This window comes from Hipposideros armiger, unplaced genomic scaffold (genome assembly GCF_001890085.2).
Source record: "Hipposideros armiger isolate ML-2016 unplaced genomic scaffold, ASM189008v1 scaffold_11, whole genome shotgun sequence".
Lineage (NCBI taxonomy): Eukaryota > Metazoa > Chordata > Mammalia > Chiroptera > Hipposideridae > Hipposideros > Hipposideros armiger.
In genome coordinates, this window is record NW_017731361.1 from 1,279,886 (window position 1) to 1,298,563 (window position 18,678).

The 18,678-nt window shown below is 39.2% G+C and overlaps 1 protein-coding gene across 3 annotated transcripts in view; it reads left to right on the plus strand.

Annotated features, from left to right (window-relative positions):
* Positions 1–18,678, plus strand: part of KDM3B (lysine demethylase 3B) — a 59,781-nt gene that overhangs the window by 9,291 nt on the left and 31,812 nt on the right. The window contains exons 2-7 of one of the 3 annotated variants that reach the window (XM_019661864.1): positions 7,262–7,429; positions 9,937–10,050; positions 11,096–11,201; positions 12,768–12,892; positions 14,710–14,784; positions 17,454–18,053. In XM_019661864.1, the coding sequence (XP_019517409.1) occupies positions 7,262–7,429; positions 9,937–10,050; positions 11,096–11,201; positions 12,768–12,892; positions 14,710–14,784; positions 17,454–18,053 (1,188 nt within the window). Of the gene's footprint in view, positions 1–7,261; positions 7,430–9,936; positions 10,051–11,095; positions 11,202–12,767; positions 12,893–14,709; positions 14,785–17,453; positions 18,054–18,678 lie in introns of those variants that run through there. The other 2 variants (XM_019661870.1, XM_019661879.1) reach the window with 2 other exon arrangements.

Below are 18,678 nucleotides of genomic sequence, written 5' to 3' on the forward strand. Positions count from 1 at the left end.
GTTGCTTCACTGGCCCATGTTGGTGTTATCATTGCGCTCTTCCCGGCTGAGGCAGTCGCTCGCCGGCCTCTGGATGGCTGCTCACGGCGACTCATGGCCGCTCACGCTGGCTGCCAGCCACTCACAGTAGCTCATGGCAGCCCACTGCAGCAGTGGCTACAGCCTATGGTGTCGACAGTGACTCACAGCAGCCCAGCTCCAGGTTGAGCTGTTGTTCACCATCTTAGCTGTAGAGGGCAAAACGTCACTGGCCCTAATGTGGGATCCGAACCGGGGCCCTGCTGCACAGAGCTGGCGTCCCAAGCCAACTCTTAGCCAATGCTCCACTTGGCCGGCCCAGAAAGCTACCTCTTGATCAAAGACACTGTGGAAAGAAAATTATTTTTTGTTTGAAAACAGCAGTATTAAAAAGAAAAAGTAAAAAAAAAAAAAGAAAGAAAATAGCAGCATTCTAGATACACATCATTCCCTATCTTGGCTGTCAAGATAGCAGAGTTTATATTTTGTTTAGAATGTAGGTAGGAAAATTGGAAAAGAAAATTTAAGAACCTTGGGAGTCTTCCATTTCCCTTACCCTCGCACCATCATCACCATATCCAGTTATTTTTCTCTAATTCCTCAAATGTACTTTGCTTTCCATTCATACAGTCTTATTGATTTAAGCATTTTTCATCTCTTTCCTGGGCTATCATTGCTTTGTAATTGGCCTCTCTGCCTCCAGTTTCTTTCCTCTATCATTTATCTTCCAGCCTGATCCTAAAGTTAATTCTTTCCCTTTTAAAAAATGTTAATTATAAAAGTAACATATGAATAAATATTTTAAAGGAAAAAAGGAATATTTACTGATAAGGCTAAAATAGTATTGCCCCTCCAAATCCCAATCCTCTTGTACCCTCAGCTCCCCAGAAATAATCTGCAGCTTGTTTTTTATATACTATATCTTGGAGTTCTTTGCATGGGAGTCTATTTGATATATCTCAGTTTTTTAAACTTCTCTATGTTATTTCATAATGTGACTAAAGGCTGTTTAGTCATCCACCTAATTATAAAATACTTCATAATTTCTATTTTAATTTCCTATTTAAACTGAGTATTGAGAAGTTTCCCTCCCAGATGGCAGTATCTTTCTAAAGCATATTTTACCATATCTTCCCCCTCCCTCCCTTAAAACTATCAGTGGATCCCCCAAGGCCTGTAGCGGGCAACATAAACTCACATGTGTCCAGGGACCAGGCTCGTGAGAAACAGCTGGGTGACAGACCAAAGGGTATAGGGGAGGATTGGCAACTGGAAAGTGCAGACACTGCCTGAAGATGTTCCAGTGCATGTTAAAAACAAACCAACAGACAGACACTCGGCTGGCTGAACAAGACACCTTTGCCACCAGGTTTCAATTTATTACCCATTAACATGCCAATCAGAGCCCTTTCCAATTTACTTTCTTCCTCCTCCTAGAGCACTCAGTCTTCTTTCATGTTCCTCTGCCTCTGTACCTGCTGAGAAGTCTGTCTCTACCTTCTCTGCCAGAACAATGCATCTTGTCTTTTAGGGCATGGCTTGTATACTACCGCCTCTGTGAAACCGCTCTAGTTTCCCAAGACAGATGCCTTCTCTAGCCTAACAGCATGTTCAAATCTTTATTAGTGCCCTTATTACATAGCTCTGTAGCTCAGAGTGATTTCTGTCCCTATTGGCTTTAGAGCATGAGTCCCTCCTGCCAACTATTACCTTATTCACCTTGGTATTCTTGGTACTACACACACACATATATAAGAGTCATTCTGTTTTTGTTGAGTGGGTGAATAAATAATTTTATTGTAGTAAGAATGGCCTTAGGGAAAACCAGAATCCAAACTGATGATAAACATGAAGGCCTGTATTACTCAGATTACTGCCATCTGATTTTATCAAACTTAAGGTAACTTATTTGATTTTTAAAGAATTTGAGTTTAATGTCACTGAAATGAATGTAAATCACATATAGACCATAAAAGGAATTTTGAAATGAAAACAACAGTTTTAGCAACTTTCCTTAATTAATGAAATATTTTACATCTAGTCCTTGAGTTCTAGCGGTAGCATGTAGCACCATTTGCTAGTTTAATAGTAGAAAAATTTTAAAGACAAAAAAAAAAAAATCAACCCAAAATGTTTTAATCCTGTTCTGTTCAGATTAGCAACCTGCCTTGGCCATCTCTGACTCAATCCACCACTGTTGATTTTTGTTATAGTCTTTCTTCCTGTCCTGTGGCCTGGCCACTGTCATCTTAGCAGTTTGCATTCTACGTACTTTGATCTGAAATGATTCTTGACCTTACATGTTCTGACTCCTTCCATTACTCTTTTTGAAGGTGAGGCACAGTGCTAGGGCCAGAAATAAGCCTCGCTGTTGGGAAAACATGTTTACATATATCCACATTCCATACTGCTGTCAAAACTAATTCGTATTGTTAGCCTGGAGCTGTTTGATCCCAGAACAAACAGCACTCTGTTGTTGTCAAGTTAAACTCTTTATTCCATATCCTTTGCCCAGGCAGGTTAAGAGATAATTGGCCTAATATTAGATGAAATCTGGCTTTCAAACATTTCAGCTTTTCCCTATGACTTCAGGTAAGTGATAATAGGATTCCTGAATATTAATTTTTAAATGTTTACGTTCTTAGGTACAAAAAATAAGAATCATTACAGCTTTAGTACAATGACTTAGTGTTGTTCTTGTATTTGTTTGTTGGTATGACTTAGAATTTTGTGACTCATGTTGATTTTTAAAGTGGTTGGCAGATTAGAACTGCAGCACAGCTCCTAGCTGTCAGTCACCATGGAGCTTCAACCTCTGGCTTTCTAAGTGATGCCCAGTAGAGTATTGTCATTCAGTGTCTGATTCAGCCTGGGCATTGAACACTCCACATGCTCCTATTCATGGCGTGCAAGGTCTTGTCTGTCTTCCAGCCATCACCTCCTGCTGACATTAGATATGTAATGGCAGTACTGTTCTCCTAGTCTGGTTCAAAACCCAAGTCATTTAAAAAATTTTCCTGACCTGGTGGTATCCAGTCAATCATCAAGGACTCATGGGTTCTCATGAGCGCAAGTACCTTCCATCCTAGCCTCACTGTTCCCACTCTAGGTCATGTAAGATTACCCCCTATTCCCTCTCCCCTCTAATCTATCTACACCCACTGCTAGCTAGCTGAGCTTTCCTAAAACCAACTGCTCTATTCATAGCTTGACCTTAATGAAAGCTCTTAATGGCAACTGCATGTATACATACTCACATACATGTACACACATCTCCCATTGGCAGCTGGATGAAGCCCAGTTGTTTTATCCCAGTACTAAAGGCCTTTCACACTGAAAGGCTTTCCCTCCCGCTCCTTCCCCTCTGTGCTGAAGCTCCTGCCCATCCTAGAACTTAATGGGACTTTTTTTGGCCTCAGTCCGTATCAGTCCCTCTGCACACCTGAAGTGATCCCTGCTGCCTCTGAACATCCCCCACACCTTCTTTTACTTTATTTCTATTTATCTTATGAGTTTTTATTGTCCAAGTAGTGCTTTCCAATTGACCAAAGTGCTTTCAGATCCATTACTTTATTTAATTTTCACAACTAGTCTGTGCGATAAGATAGATATGTCATATCACAAGGGAGAAAACCAAGACTTGAGGAGGGAAGAGTGACTTTCCCATGTTTTGCAATTAACGTAAAGTGGAGCTAAGCCTCAACTCCAAGCCTCCTGAAACGTGAGCCCCAAGCTTTGTTCATTGTGCTGCTACTACCTTTCTTGGTGCCTGAGTCTGCACTTAAATGTAAGTTTGAATACTGTCACGTCCAGCGTGGCAAGGGCAAATGGGACACGAGAGGGGCGGCGCAGATTGAATAAGAACAAGAGACAGAAGTAAGATTTAAGAGCGAGACCAAGGGACTCAGCCTTCAGAGATAGACTGAGCCACCGAATCGGGTCAACGCATGGTTTTTATTGATTCTTTTCAAGGAAGTAAACTGCTGTGCTGTCAGTCATTAACCGTGTATACTGGTGCGCCTTAAGGCCTTTTCCAATGACCTTTTCCCAGTGTACTCCAGCAAATGCTATGCCTTCATACTCCACCACATTACCCCAAGACATAATTACATGTCCTCCCAGGGGAGACAGCTGATATCATTCCATCAGGTCCCAGTCAGGCTGAGACGCCCCCCGAGAGAGCTTTACAGATATCATTCCATCCGGCCTCAGTTTTCCGAGACACTCTCTCGACTAATGGGTCAGAGGCTAATGCAGGGGGGGTGGTCTAAGAATCGGCTGTAAGGCGACAGAATACACCTCTTTCCAGTTGCCTGCAAGTTACTTGAAGTTGTGTTTTATTCCCCTAGAACATATGTGTACATATGAGTGAGCCCATTCATAGATAAAATATAGTGCAATTCAGTCAGCTCGCCTCTTTCTCTGTAAAAATCACACTTCCCTTTTCTGAGCCTTGTCTCCCCGGCATGTTTGTTTTTTTAATAGAAGTGAAACTTACTTGATATATTATAAATAGTGAAACTAGAGTTTTATATAATGAATTTAATTGCTGGCATAGCTTTTCAACAATGCACTTCAATTCACAAGTATTTATTGCCTGTGAAGAGGTTAAGCCTTTGCCAAGCTACTGAGCAATAGTTCACACTTTATAAGTATCCTGAATTTTCGTACAGTTTTTTTGTGTGTTGTTTTTTTTTTAAGATTTTGTTGGGGAATTGGGGAGGGGAACAGACAAGTTGTTGTCCTTTTGTTCTTCAGTCTAGTTGTGGAGGATGTCACTTCACTGGCCCATGTTGGTATTGTGATCATTGCGCTCTTCCCGGGTGAGGCAGATCTGTCGCCGGCCACAGGACGGCCGCTCACGGCGGCTCTTGGCAGCTCATGCTGGCTGCCGGACACTCATGATAGCTTACGGCAGCTCACTGCAACCTACGCCGTTGCCAGCGACTCATGGCAGCCCAGCTCCAGGTCGAGCTGTTGTTCACCATCTTGGTTGTAGAGGGCGCAGCATCACTGGCCCTCATGTGGGATCCGATCCGGGGCCCTGCTGCTCAGAGCTGGTGTCCCAAGCCAGCTCTTAACCAATGCGCCACTCGGCCGGCCCTCATATAGTTTTAACTATAATTTTTATGTTGATTGGATGAGAAACATACATACCAACAAAAGCTGTTACGAATTCAGTAATGATTTTAAGGGATTTGAATTTTATTCACTATGTAATCATCTTTGAAAAATAATAATACATACATGTACAAGAGCTCTAGTGTTCAGTCTACAGGAAATGCTTGGAGCCGCTAGTACCTACCCATCTTCCTGGTAACTCCATGGTCCCCAGTTGGGAGTCAGTGCTGTGGGATGCTGACATTGCCCTACATTGCTCACTATTGTTACGCTAGGAAACTTCATGTGAGGAATTTCTTAGAGAGCCAAGTGGATGGAAAAGGGTTGCTTCCCTGAGTAATTGCTGTATGTTTTCCTTTTGGACAGTGCAAACAATGCAACTGACCTCCTCTCCATTTTCAGATTGGCCTTTATTTATTTATTTATTTTTAAAAGATTTTTATTAGGGAGTTGGGGGATGGGAACAGCGCTGGGAATTGGGGGAAGAGGAAGAGACAAGTTGCTGTCGTCTTGTTCTTCAGTCTAGTTGTGGAGGACATTGCTTCACTGGCTCAAGTTGGCACCATCATTGCACTCTTTCCAGGCGAGGCAGATCAGTCGCCGGCTTCTGGATGGCTGCTCACGCTGGCTGCTGGCCACACTGCATATGACAGCCCACTGCAGCAGGGGCTGCAGCCTACGCCGTCGCCAGCGAGTCATGGCAGCCCCGCTCCAAGTTGAGCTGTTGTTCAGTATCTTAGCTGTAGAGGGCAGTGTCCCTGGCCCTCATATGTGGGATCCGAACTGGGGCCCTCTGACGTCCCAAGCCAGCTTTCAACCAGTGCGTCACTCGGCCGGCCCTCAGATTGGCGTTTAAAAGGAAGCTCAAGGGCCGGCCGAGTGGCTCAGTTGGTTAAGAGCTCACTCAAAAGAGCTTGAGCAACAGCGGTTTGATTCCCGGCCCGAGCTGAGCTGCCACTGGGCTGCCAACAGGTGACAGGATGGCTCAGCTAAAAAAAAAAATAAATAAAATAAAAGAAAGCTCAGAGCTAAATATATTACTCAGTTATATAGCTGTATGAGATCCTTATTGTCTGCTTAAGCTTTCCCTTTTTACACTTTGGTAGTGACTTCGTGTTGTAGTTTGCTTGGCCCTGATTTGTTAATATATATTTGATCATTTTATTGCACGTGTTTCCCAAAAGCCAACTAGAATTCTTTGAAAATGAAGTGTAATGTAAATAAATGCTCTAGTACTTCTTTTGTGACCAGTTATATTTTAGACACCGGACATGTCCTAAATATTGATATTTACATGCATATATCCTGCTCTTTATGCTGTATTGAACATGCTCAAAAGTCAGAATTTATGTGGAAAAGCCAAACCTAAGCATACTATTAGAAAAATGTTTCGTTTAATATGAATTGCTTTTAAAAAAAAAAACTTGCAATGTCTACTTAAGTATACGTATCTCAAAAAGTGGAGTGTCTTCTCAAAGGGAGCAGAGCATTATTGTGACGACAGCATGCCTCTGCTGGCTGATAGATCACTGCTGGCAATGGTACTTAAAAAATCCACAGGCAGGTCTGGGGAGGGCAACTCTTTTTTTTCCCCATCTCCTTTTGAATTTTGCACCATGTGCATATACTACCTATTCAAAAAAATCAATAAAAGAAGTTCACGGTATTTTCAGTAGAAGTGTAAAAAATTTATTTTTACCTATTAGACTATGAGCTCCTTGAGACCAGGAAATACGCTAGATTTCTCTCTGTATTCCTGAACCTAGCACAGTGCCTTATACATAGTAAGCCCCCAACTAGTGTGCACAGATGTGAATTGGAAACTAAAAGTTACCAATTTCAGTAGGATCACAGCTAAAAATCACTGACTGGATAACTCGTGCCTGCTGAATTCTGACCCCCCTTTTCAGAGTGAGGCTGAGACTAGCTTCCTGGCTCTGCAATAAAATTGTTTTTTATTGAAATCCATTCTTTAAAGAATCTTAAAAACAAGTTAGTAGATGAAAACAAGTTAGTAGAATTTTTCCTAGTCGTTCAAAACAAGGGGTTTATGTTTGTTTACATATAATAGTAGGATTTTTCCAAATGTGACCTCCAAACTGCTTTTTATCTCTTTTTGCAGATCTTTGTAGAATTTGACGGCTGTAACTGGAAACAACACGCCTGGGTTAAAGTTCATGCTGAAGAAGTTATTGTGCTTCTGCTGGAAGGTTCTTTAGTATGGGCACCCCGGAAAGACCCAGTCCTTGTCCAGGGCACTCGAGTCTCAGTTGCACAGTGGCCAGCCTTGGTGAGTGACTTTTGTTGGCTAGGAACATATTTGGTCTTTACTCCTATACAGTAACTGTGGTATTTATCCAATAGCTAAACTCTTTAGAATTCCCAAAACTCCATCCTTTGTCCTTAACACACTTTTATTCTGAAGTTACCAGTGCAAAAATTGGGAGAGACCTTTTCTTCTGTGTCTTCTGAAACTTTTTATATTAAATATTTGATACTTTTTGTTTTTAAATAATTTTTCACCTTGAGCCATATAATAAGGCTAAAACAATGTTTGTAGCCCTTAAAGTCTTTTTATTATAGAAACTTTTTTTCCAGCTTTGTTGAGATATAGTTGACATATAACACTGTATAAGCTTAAGATATACGGTGTAATGATTTGATATACATATATATTGTGAAATGATTACCACAATAAAGTTAGCTAACAAGTGCTCCATTGACTTACATTTAACCTTTTGTGTGTGTGTGTGTGGGGGGGGGCGGTGAGAACTTAAGATTTTCTCTTTGCAACTTTAAAGTATAAAATACAGTATTATACAGTATTATTTACTATAGTCACCATCCATGCTATGCATTAGGTTGCCAGAACTGACTCATGACTAAAGTTTGTACCCTTTGATTTCCCCCACTCCCCCCACCCCTGGCAACCACCAATCTACTCTCTGTACCTGTGAGTTCAGTTTTTAAGATTTCACATATAAGTGAAATCATACAATATTTGTCTTTCCAATTTATTCAGTTAGCATAATGCCCTCAAGGTTCATCCATATTGTTGCAAATGGCAGGATTTCTTCCTTTTTTTATGGCTAAATAATATTCGTGTACACACACACACACACACACACACACACACACACTCTCTCTCTCTCTCTCTCTCTCTCTCTCTCTCTCTCTCTCTCTCTCACACTCACACTCACCCACCCACCACGTTTTCTTTATCCATTGATCCATCACTGGACACTTGGGTAGTTTCCATGTCTTGACTATTGTAAATACTGCTGCAGTGAACATGGGGGCGCAGTATCTCTTCAAGATAGTGATTTAATTTCCTTCAGATCTAGACCCAGAAGTGGGAATATATGTTTAATATTTTGAGGAACCTCCACTCTTTTCCATAGTGGTTTTACCCACGAAGAGTGCAAAAGGGTTCCCTTTTCTCTGCATCCTTGCCAGCACTTACCTTTTGTCTTTGATCATAGCCGTTCTGACAGATATGAGGTGATATCTTACTGTGCTTTTGATTTGCATTTCCCTAATGATTAGTGATGTTGAGCCCCTTTTCATGTACCTGATGGCCATTTGTATATCTTCTTTGGAAAAATGCCTTTTCGGGTGATTTGCTCATTTTTTAATCAGTTTGGGGTTTTTTTTGCTATTGAGTTGTATGAGCTCCTAAAATATTTTGGATATTAACCCATTATCAGGTATATGATTGCAAATATTTTCTCCCAATTTTTACATTGCCATTTCATTTTATTTATCATTTCTCTTGCTGTGCATAAGCTTTTTTAGTTTGATGTAATCCCTCTTGTTTATTTTTGCTTTTTGTTGACTTGTGTGTAAACGTTTTTTTTTAGTCTTGTTTTCTGAAGTCAGACAAAATAATGCAATAAAATTTAATTCTGAGAGTATCCATTTGTTTGTATCTATCCTTATTAGCAAAGTATTGGCATAAATGGTTAACTTTTTTTTTTAATCTTTATTTCACGCTCATTTATGTGTTTCCAGGACCCATCAGCTCCAAGTCAAGTAGTTGTTTCAGTCTAGTTGTGGAGGGTGCAGCTCAGAGGCCCGTGTGGGGATGGAACCGGCAACCTTGGTGTTATGAGCCTGCGCTCTAACCAACTGAGCTAACTGGCCACCCCATGGTTAACATTTTTGACAAATCTCGTTGTTCTGTGGCTAGCCAAATTAAATAAATAATATTCAAAACAAATATTTTCTACCTATTGATTATCCATATCATCACTTACTACACTCTATTTTCATTTGTTTTTAAGGTCACTTTCCAGTTAAACTATTAGAAGCTCAAATGGATATGGGCCCCTGGCTGACTCTGTAGGCTATTTATTTATGAAACAGTAATATGAGTTTACCCGTGCATATTTATACCAGTGATTATTTTAGAAATCTCACAAAGATTTCAGGAGCTCTAGAGATAATAATGGTGTAATTCTTTAGTCAGGGAATTTACTGTAATTTAGCCCTCATGAAGCAATGCAAGAAGATTATTCAGATCCCTCGAGAAAAGGAGGAATTTCTCATTCTTCCTGTCCTTTTTAGCTGCAAATAAGAGTATGGAGCTGACTTGCTGCTCTAGTTTAATTTTTATGATTATTTGTGGGGCAGATGCTGGGCTGGGAATGTTTCCAAGGACTTATGCTTTAGCTTATCTGTATTTACTGGGGTGAAAGATATATTTATCATGGATATTTTCTCTGACGTTAGAAATTCGATTGAATTGTTATTTTATTTTGCAAATTCTAATCAATTTCTTGTCATTGTACTTCACAGACTTTCACTCCCCTAGTAGATAAAATCGGTTTGGGTTCTGTAGTTCCAGTTGAATACCTTCTGGATCGAGAGCTTCGTTTCCTGTCAGATGCTAATGGGTTGCATCTGTTCCAGGTACTTAACACTTGCTCTAGTCCTAAGCTTGTTTCCCTCCTTGCTAATTTCTTTTCTGATTATGAATACGGTATTTCCCCTTTCCTTTTAGCATTGAAACAGTGCTTTCTCCCAACGATCCCCTATGCCTTTTACTGTTTCTCTGCTCCCTTGCAAAATATATTCAGTGGCTGAGGCTTCTTTCCTGTTCGACACACCTCACCCCACCCCAAAACCACTTCACACTTAAGATAATAATTTTAGGGGTCCCTCAAAAGAGGTGGCTTCGCAGAGGTGACTGCCTTTATAACTTGAGTCTGAGGGGGCCTACATTCATGTCAGTGGCTGGGAGGCTGGGAGTTTGGGCTGGCTTTGGGCAGCATTAAATATTGAAGAGTTTAGGCATATCTTGAGTTACAAAGAAAAGGGGTAAGTTAGTAGTTTAAACTAACATCTGAGCTTGAGTTTCAGAATGTATAGATTAGAATATTTATTTCTCATTAGTAAGGGTTATTGTCTGAAGGTTAAAAATTAGGAGACTGCTAAGACTTTTGCTGTTTTATTGAGGCAGCTAAGAGGAATATTACCTAAACTGTGTTCTGTGAAATATTAATGATCATTTCTTTGTTGATGCCTTCCTTGTTAAACCTCACTCCCTTTCAGCAATCTTGCTTTATTCAAATCTTTGTAATCCTAGTGCTTATATGAGTAGGCACTAGGTAGATGTTGGATAAATATCAAAATAAACAAAAAGATTTACATGGAATGAAATGTTTTGTGGTCAAATAAGTATGAGAAACACTCCTCTAAACAGATTTTTTTTTCCTACATGTATTCTCAGAGCCTTTATATTCTATTGTAGAAAGATAAAGTATATAATATTTCCTAAACCTAATAGATTTTAGCATCCTTATTTTCTCCAGAGCATCGCATGAAAGTAGGGTTCTAGAGAACATTCTTTGACAAATGCTGATATAGAGCTCCTCAGGAGTATGATTTTCCTCACCTGGTTAGGTGTTATTGTAATTCATTTTAATATTCAGTTGTTTTCTTTTGTCTTTACCAGATGGGAACAGATAGCCAAAACCAGATTCTTTTGGAACACACTGCACTGAGAGAAACAGTTAATGCTTTGATCAGTGACCAAAAGCTGCAAGAGATATTCAGCCGAGGTAAGAATAGGTAGTCTTCTGACCCTGAATTCTGAATCAGGTGTATAAGCAATGTCGAAAGTGATAAAATAGGGAGGACACTGTGCAACTCTAAACATTTGTGCTTGTCTTCTTTTTGTGGGTAGAGTCAAGGGTATCTCCAGTTAGCTCAATCTCTAGAATAGATTAGAAAAATAGGATCTCACTCAGACCACCATTTCCTCTTTATATTACATTTCATATACACAGTTTTGTTGTGGGTTTTGTTTTGTTGGGTTTTTTTTTTTCATTTCTGAAATACTTATTAAGGAGCAACCTTAATAAATATAAGCTAGAATAACTGTGAGCTAGAAAAACCTTTGCCCTTGTTGAGCTTACTGTCTGTAAGGGTCTCAAGGACTAAAGGCTGCTAACACCAACAAATAACAACTTAGAGTGCAAGGTATATTCATAAAGGAAGGTGTCCACAGACTCATTCACATTAACAGCATGTTACTTTTGAAGAATGCAAACAAGTAAGACGCCTTAGCTTTTTTCAGTTTAGATACAAATTTTGCCCAAGATTCTACACATAGGGCAGACATGGCTTCATTCATCTTTCCCTTCATGTCGTTCATCCACTCCTCTTCCTTTTTGAACCTCATGAATGATCAGGGTTTTCAGTGAAATACAGTCCTTGGTTCTCTTTTGTCAAACTAAATCTAAACAGGTAAAAGTAGGAACACTGATCTATTTAGAAAAAGAGAGTATCAAGACAAAATGGTGTTTGATAATCAAGGAAAGGTATGGGGAAGAAAGAATGTGAGGGAAAAAATTATAGAAGAAAATCGAGTGGACAGAATGAGAGGTGGAGATGTATATGAGTATGTATAGAAAAATTAAGCTTAATTAGAGCTCTGAGAGATACTTTAAGTAAGGATTTAGCTATATAGTCTCAAATGTATAAGATATACAGGAGAGAGAAACTACCCTTGAGGACCAGCTGAAATTGGAGGATAACATTACCAGCTGGTAAAGTAGTATCTTTGAAACTCCATGTTCCTAGGAAGATATGCTATATTTGTTTGGACTATTATTAGTTCAAAGGCTGTAAACCTCACAAATTGAAGTGTGCATCTATCTACTATTATTGAGTAAAAATGGTTACATATCATTCCTATGGTAACTTAACAAAATAGTACCTTCAACTGACTGGCCTCCCACTTTTATTATGTATGTGTCAGAGAGATCTGAGTACATTTCCATACTACCAGTAGTTTTTGATTTGTAAGTTTCCTTTCTCCTCTCTGTATTACTTCTAGAATCAGAAGATTGAGATAAGGTAAATTCAGAGGCCTGGGAGAGTCTAAGAAATCTCTAAATAAACTGAATTTACAAAGGTCACTGGGGAAAACCGTTTTTTTTTTTTTAAATTGCCAAGTATGGTAAATCTGACATTGCTCATTTATTCAACTCCATAAAAGAGGACTGAAAGTGGCAGATATTTACACCATATAGTTTTCCTTCTTTTAAAAACAATTATGAAATACAGCTTAGCCAAAAATATTCAATACTGATTGATATTCAATACTGACGGATCTCCTTTAGGTCCCTACAGTGTTCAAGGTCATAGGGTCAAAGTGTACCAGCCAGAGGGGGAAGAAAGTTGGCTCTGTGGTGTTGTAAGCCATCAAGATTCTATCACCCGTCTTATGGAGGTGTCTATAACTGAGGTAAGGCTCTGTGTTACTTCGTCTAAGGTCATCCATCCCCTTACAGAGGGTGGTGAAGAGAAGGGAGCACTTCACATGTGTAAGAAGACTTGGGTTCCATCTGTGGCTATCACTTAATGACTGTATGACCTTGAGAAAGGCTGTTCAGCTTTCAACTTTCTTAACCTCAGTGTTCTCACATATAAATTAGAGGTAATTACTCAGTTGGTTAAGAGCTCGCTCAAGAGTTTGAGCTCTGAGCAATAGCGGTTCAAGTCCAGCCCGAGCTGAGCAGCCACTGAGCTGTCAACAGGTAGCAGGATGGCTCAGCTAAAAAAATAATAATAATAATAAATAAATAAATAAATTAGAGGTAATTAGGTTACCCCCTCACCCTACATGCACTGACATCACAGCATTGTTTTGGGAAGTGAGATAATGTATTTGAAAGTGTTTTGAAATCTGTAAAACAATATACAAAAGTGAAGTGATATTATTTTATCATATTTGTAGAGGTTAGTAGTAGTTAAAAATCTAGTCAGTATTTGCTTTTGCAACACTTATGGCACTGTCCCTTAGATACTGAAAAAATTAATTGTTTCTAATGAAGTAAACAAAAAACATAGCATCTAGAGTTACCTGGAGAATTATATAGGAAAAACAATAAATGAGTGTTTTGAGGAAAGTAAATATGTATTCTTGATATATTTGAATAGGTTTCAGACTTGACCTTAGCAGTCACATGTAATAAGCATAAATGATTTTATTTATTTATTTGAGTTTTTAAAAAATTATTCATCTTTATTTAAAAATTTCAGACAATACACATATATAAAGTAAGTCCATCCCTTTGCCTTGGCAAATATCAGTACCCTCAGTGGTAAACACCACTAAAAGTTGGATATGTGTTACATATTCTTTCAAATATTGTGGTACATAATATTTATTATATATTAGTATGATAATTATATAAATCATACTTTAAATTCACATCTTTCTGTGTAAATATACATAGACATCTGCCTTGTCCTTTTAAAATATTATAGGTGCATACTATTCCACTGAATGGATGTATCATGACTAATTTAACCTAAAATTGAGGGACATCGTGCCGGCCAAGTGGCTCAGTTGGTTAAGAGCTCGCTCAAGAGTGCAAGCTCTGAGCAACAGGGTCGCTGGTTCGATTCCCGGCCCAAGCTGAGCTGCTGCTGAGCTGTCAACAGGTGGCAGGATGGCTCAGCTAAAAAAAAATAATAATAAAAAAAATAAAATTGATGGACCTTTTAATCATTGCCTGTATTTTTACTAATACAAATAATGCTACAGTGAATATACTTGAACATATATCATTGTGCACTGTTTCACATTATTGGAATAAAGTCCTAGGTGTGGAATTGCTAGGTCAAAGAATATGCACATTAAATCCTACAGTGTCAAATTGGCCCCTCCAAAAAGTTTTTATTTTTTTCATAGTGGAGTGGTGCTTTTAATGATTATTGATTCTGAAGGTTTTTGGTTTCTGTAATGTACAGAATAGGAAGGTGTTAGAGATGCAGAATTTGAAATTAACATCCCTAAAAGAGACCCTTGGGCATTTAACAAATATTTGAATGCGAATGCTTACCATGGTCCAGACCTTGTTTCAGAAGTTGTTATTCTAGCAGTGAGTAAGATAGTAGACATCCCTGCACTGGTGGAGCTTTTATTCTAGTAGGGAAGTAAAACAAAGAGATAATTACATAGATTAGAAAAATGCATAATTATGTTTTTGGTGGACAAGGTATTAAATCTTCCCCCCCCTCTTTTTCCTATTACCTGTTATCTTGCTCCTACTGTAGAGTGGTGAGATCAAGTCTGTAGATCCCAGACTGATTCATGTGATGCTGATGGATAATTCAACGCCTCAGAGCGAGGTACAGTAATGGACTAAGTCTGAACAGACTCATGAGCTTGCGTTATGTGATTTTATAGATTCCCTGTGTGTGTGTGTGTGTGTTATCCATGGATGCCCTTTGGATTTCGGCTCTGGCCACTGTACATTTCTTCCTTTCTCCACAGTCTTGTCCAATAAAGGGAGGATAGTCTCAACAAAGAGACCTAGTCTGAACATACCCTTTTAATCGTGGCTGTGTTGCCTAGCTCTTTTAAAATCCATAGCCTAACTATTTCTTCTTACATTCTTTTAGGATAGGTATATTTGGAAGATACAGTAGATAGTTAAAGCTGTAATAAGCAGTGGTAATATTCATGATCTACCCAGTAATAAGAAATGGAGAAGTTACATCCTTTTTTTCTTTTCCATTAGGTGGTAGTGAGCTCCAAAGGAGTCTGAAATTCCGTATCCCAAGTTGCCTAGTTCAGTGCTCAGCACACAGTGGATTACTCTATAATTACTGTGAACCAGGCCAACTTTTGGTTCATTCAAAATTATCATAGCCCCCAAAAATGTACATTATAAATCAGTACCTGAACCAATTAAGGAATCCTATGTGATTTTCCTTTAGTAGAAAATTGACAAGTACAGCCAGCTGTCCACATATTTCTCATAGTCTCTTAGTACCTCTAATATTGATGTTTCGGCCACTGCCACTAAGTATACAGTTCTTTCTCATCTTCTTTATCCAGTCATTCATGGCTTCATGAAGCAAGATGAGGGTAGGAAAAGAATCAGGATTAAATTTAATAGCTCTTTACTACCTATTATATTACCATAAATAGGATAAGTCTCTTGGATGTGTTTACATGGCTGAAAACACCTGTTTGATGGTGTATTGGGCCCCTTTTTTCTTCCTTATTTCATTTATTCAGTATGCTACTATTATATTATGCCAGGTACTGTGTTCAGCTGGCTAGATATTGCTGGAGAGTCTCAATGTTATAGGCTGTCTGCTCACATGTGAGTAGCTCACCATAAGCAGGGCATTTAATATTTCATGCAAGTTGTTGCTCAGCGGGGTTGCTGTGAGCCAGACTCTGTAAGTTGGCCAGGTGAGTTAGAGGGTGGGATCTGGGGTTTTCAGCAGCAGATGTTGCTTCTTCCCTTCTCAGAAAAGCTTTGCCATGATGTGACTATCTTCTTAGCTAGCAAAGCACAATTATTATTGCCAGTTCTGCCAAGTTTTATAGTAACCCTTCTTAGAAATCCATAGTCACCTCATCTCCTTGAACAAATGAGCAAGAAAGGAGAGATTTCACTGATCATACTTTTGTAGTTTACAACAGTGAAAACGGATGCTGATAGAGGTTGAAGAAGGGATAAAAAAAGTTTTAAAAGGATCAAATGAAAATAATTCTTAGCAGCCAAAAATAGTTCTTGAATGAAAGATTTAGAAACTTAGATTAAAATTACCAAAAGTATGGGGGAAGTAGGAATTTGAGCTTTGGCTAAGATTTGTAGAAGGAAATTGAAGGAGAAAAGATGGAAATGAAGGCAGAATAAAAGAAAAGAGGGAGGGAAATACCAGAACTAGAACTGGCAAAAGAAATATAAAATTTGAAAAAGTTTGCTATAACAGCTATAATAATGATTACAACAAAGCTACAAACTGCACAAAGAATCTATAAATATTTAAGGGCATTAAGAGTAGATTTATTGTTAGTAAATATTAATGGCTAAATAACTGTCACGAGCTTATTGCCACCCCAACACGTTATCGACAGATTAAACGATCTGAAAGTTATCTGAATAAAGCTAAAAAGAATGCCTACTTCATGATGTGCAACCGATCTAAGAATGTTCCAGATACAAGTTCTTGCTGCACAAAGGTTGCTTGAGAGAATATTAGCTGTGTCCCCAGCTCCTCCCCCTTTGTACTTCTTAGGAAAGAAGACAGGAATTGCCCTTTCTAACCTGTATCTTTTAAGGTTATCTGGCCTCTCAAAACACAAGTAAGATATCATGAGATAGGCTGAAAGTATTGGAAGAGCTAAGAGATTTGACTGTTTGGGCTATGGACCTGCCTTTTTTGCTTTGCTCTGTCTAATGCTTTGAAATAAGATCTGGAGATTTTTTTTTTTTGCTTTTTTTATAGTGTCCTAAGAGCAATCCAGACCTGTCTCTGTTGGGTTCACTTTTCCTTTGGTCAGACTCAGAAATGTTGGTTTTTCCTATTGTTGTTACCAGTTTTTAGTGACTTCTGGAGGAGGCGATTTTTCAATATCTGAAATGCCAGTTTCTGTCAAAAAAGGAGATAAATATGAAATAAAGTGATTTTTTTTTTTTCCATCAAGGGACAGATGAGCTCCCAGCCTAGCTTTGGCAGTCTATTCTCCAGAAGAAATTCTACAATTTTTAAAATCTTCAAAAAGCCTATTTGAGGAAGTAGTGCATTTTATTTAAGGAGAGGTTTGTCAAGTGAGTTTATCTCTAGTGACTATTATCTTGAATATGTGTGTGTAAACTGAGTCACAGGAAGATTGGAGCTTTTTCACAAAGGGGATGTCTTAGAGCTGGCATTGGAACTTGGCAATCTGTGCCTGCTTTGATTTTCTGCTTCTAGAGATGGGAAAGAGCTAATGGTTTGTGGTTTTCACAGGATGGAAAGTCCCTTGTAATAAATCTTTTTTGAATTTTGTTTTGTAGGGGGGTACGTTAAAAGCAGTAAAATCTTCCAAAGGAAAGAAGAAGAGAGAGAGCATAGAGGGGAAAGATGGCCGGAGGAGAAAAAGTGCTTCGGACTCTGGGTGTGACCCTGCATCAAAGAAATTAAAAGGAGACAGGGGTGAAGTAGACAGTAATGGGAGCGATGGAGGTGAGGCAAGCCGAGGGCCCTGGAAAGGAGGGAGTGCCAGTGGAGAGCCAGGGCTGGATCAGAGAGCCAAGCAACCACCGACTACATTTGTCCCCCAGATTAACCGCAACATTCGCTTTGCCACTTACACCAAAGAAAACGGCAGGACTCTGGTGGTGCAGGATGAGCCTGTAGGTGGGGACACACCTGTACCTTTTACTCCATATTCTACAGCCACAGGTCAGACACCTTTGGCCCCAGAGGTGGGTGGAGCCGAAAGCAAAGAGGCAGGAAAAACACTGGAACAAGTTGGCCAGGGCATGGTGGCTTCAGCAGCTGTGGTCACTACCGCCAGCTCTACCCCAACCACGGTGAGGATCTCAGACACTGGCCTTGCAGCAGGGACTGGGCCAGAAAAACAGAAAGACAGCCGGTCGCAGGCCCCAGGAGAGGTGAGTTGTTTCAGGGGCAGATTTGCAAGGTTTGGGTTCACTCTTTCACCCTTTGTTGGTAACACATTAAAAAGCATCTCAATTGCCACAAGGAAAGGAGTATTCCTGAGATGTGCTTAAATTGAACTCTGGATAGTCTTTTACTGCTCATTGGGCAAATGTGTGTATTATAATAACCTTTTCAGCTAAAAGTCACTGGAACAGTTAGGCTAATCAAAACTGATCATACCAACCCAATTTGATAGATAAGATAGATCTGGTGGAGAATCTTTTTAATTCAATTATCTATTTAGTTCACGTGGTGGTTGAGCCTCCACCAGGACTGTGAGAGACAAGGTTAATGAATTACAGTGTTGGTAATAATCAACACTATAATTAAGGCTATGTGAAAGCTGCTGTTACCAATCCATGTTTTCAGTTCATCATTTTCTGTGATATTTTCCCTTGAGATTGGGCTTCTTTCCATGATTTGATACGGCCACAACTTTTTTTTCCTAACTTAATCTTTTTAAGCCTTACCTAGAAAATTGGATGAAATTATAATCACAGTAGTATCCAGTTTACTATTGGGTTGTCAGAAAAGTCATGACATTTTTTCTGTTTTTTGTTGCAAGAATGCATCATG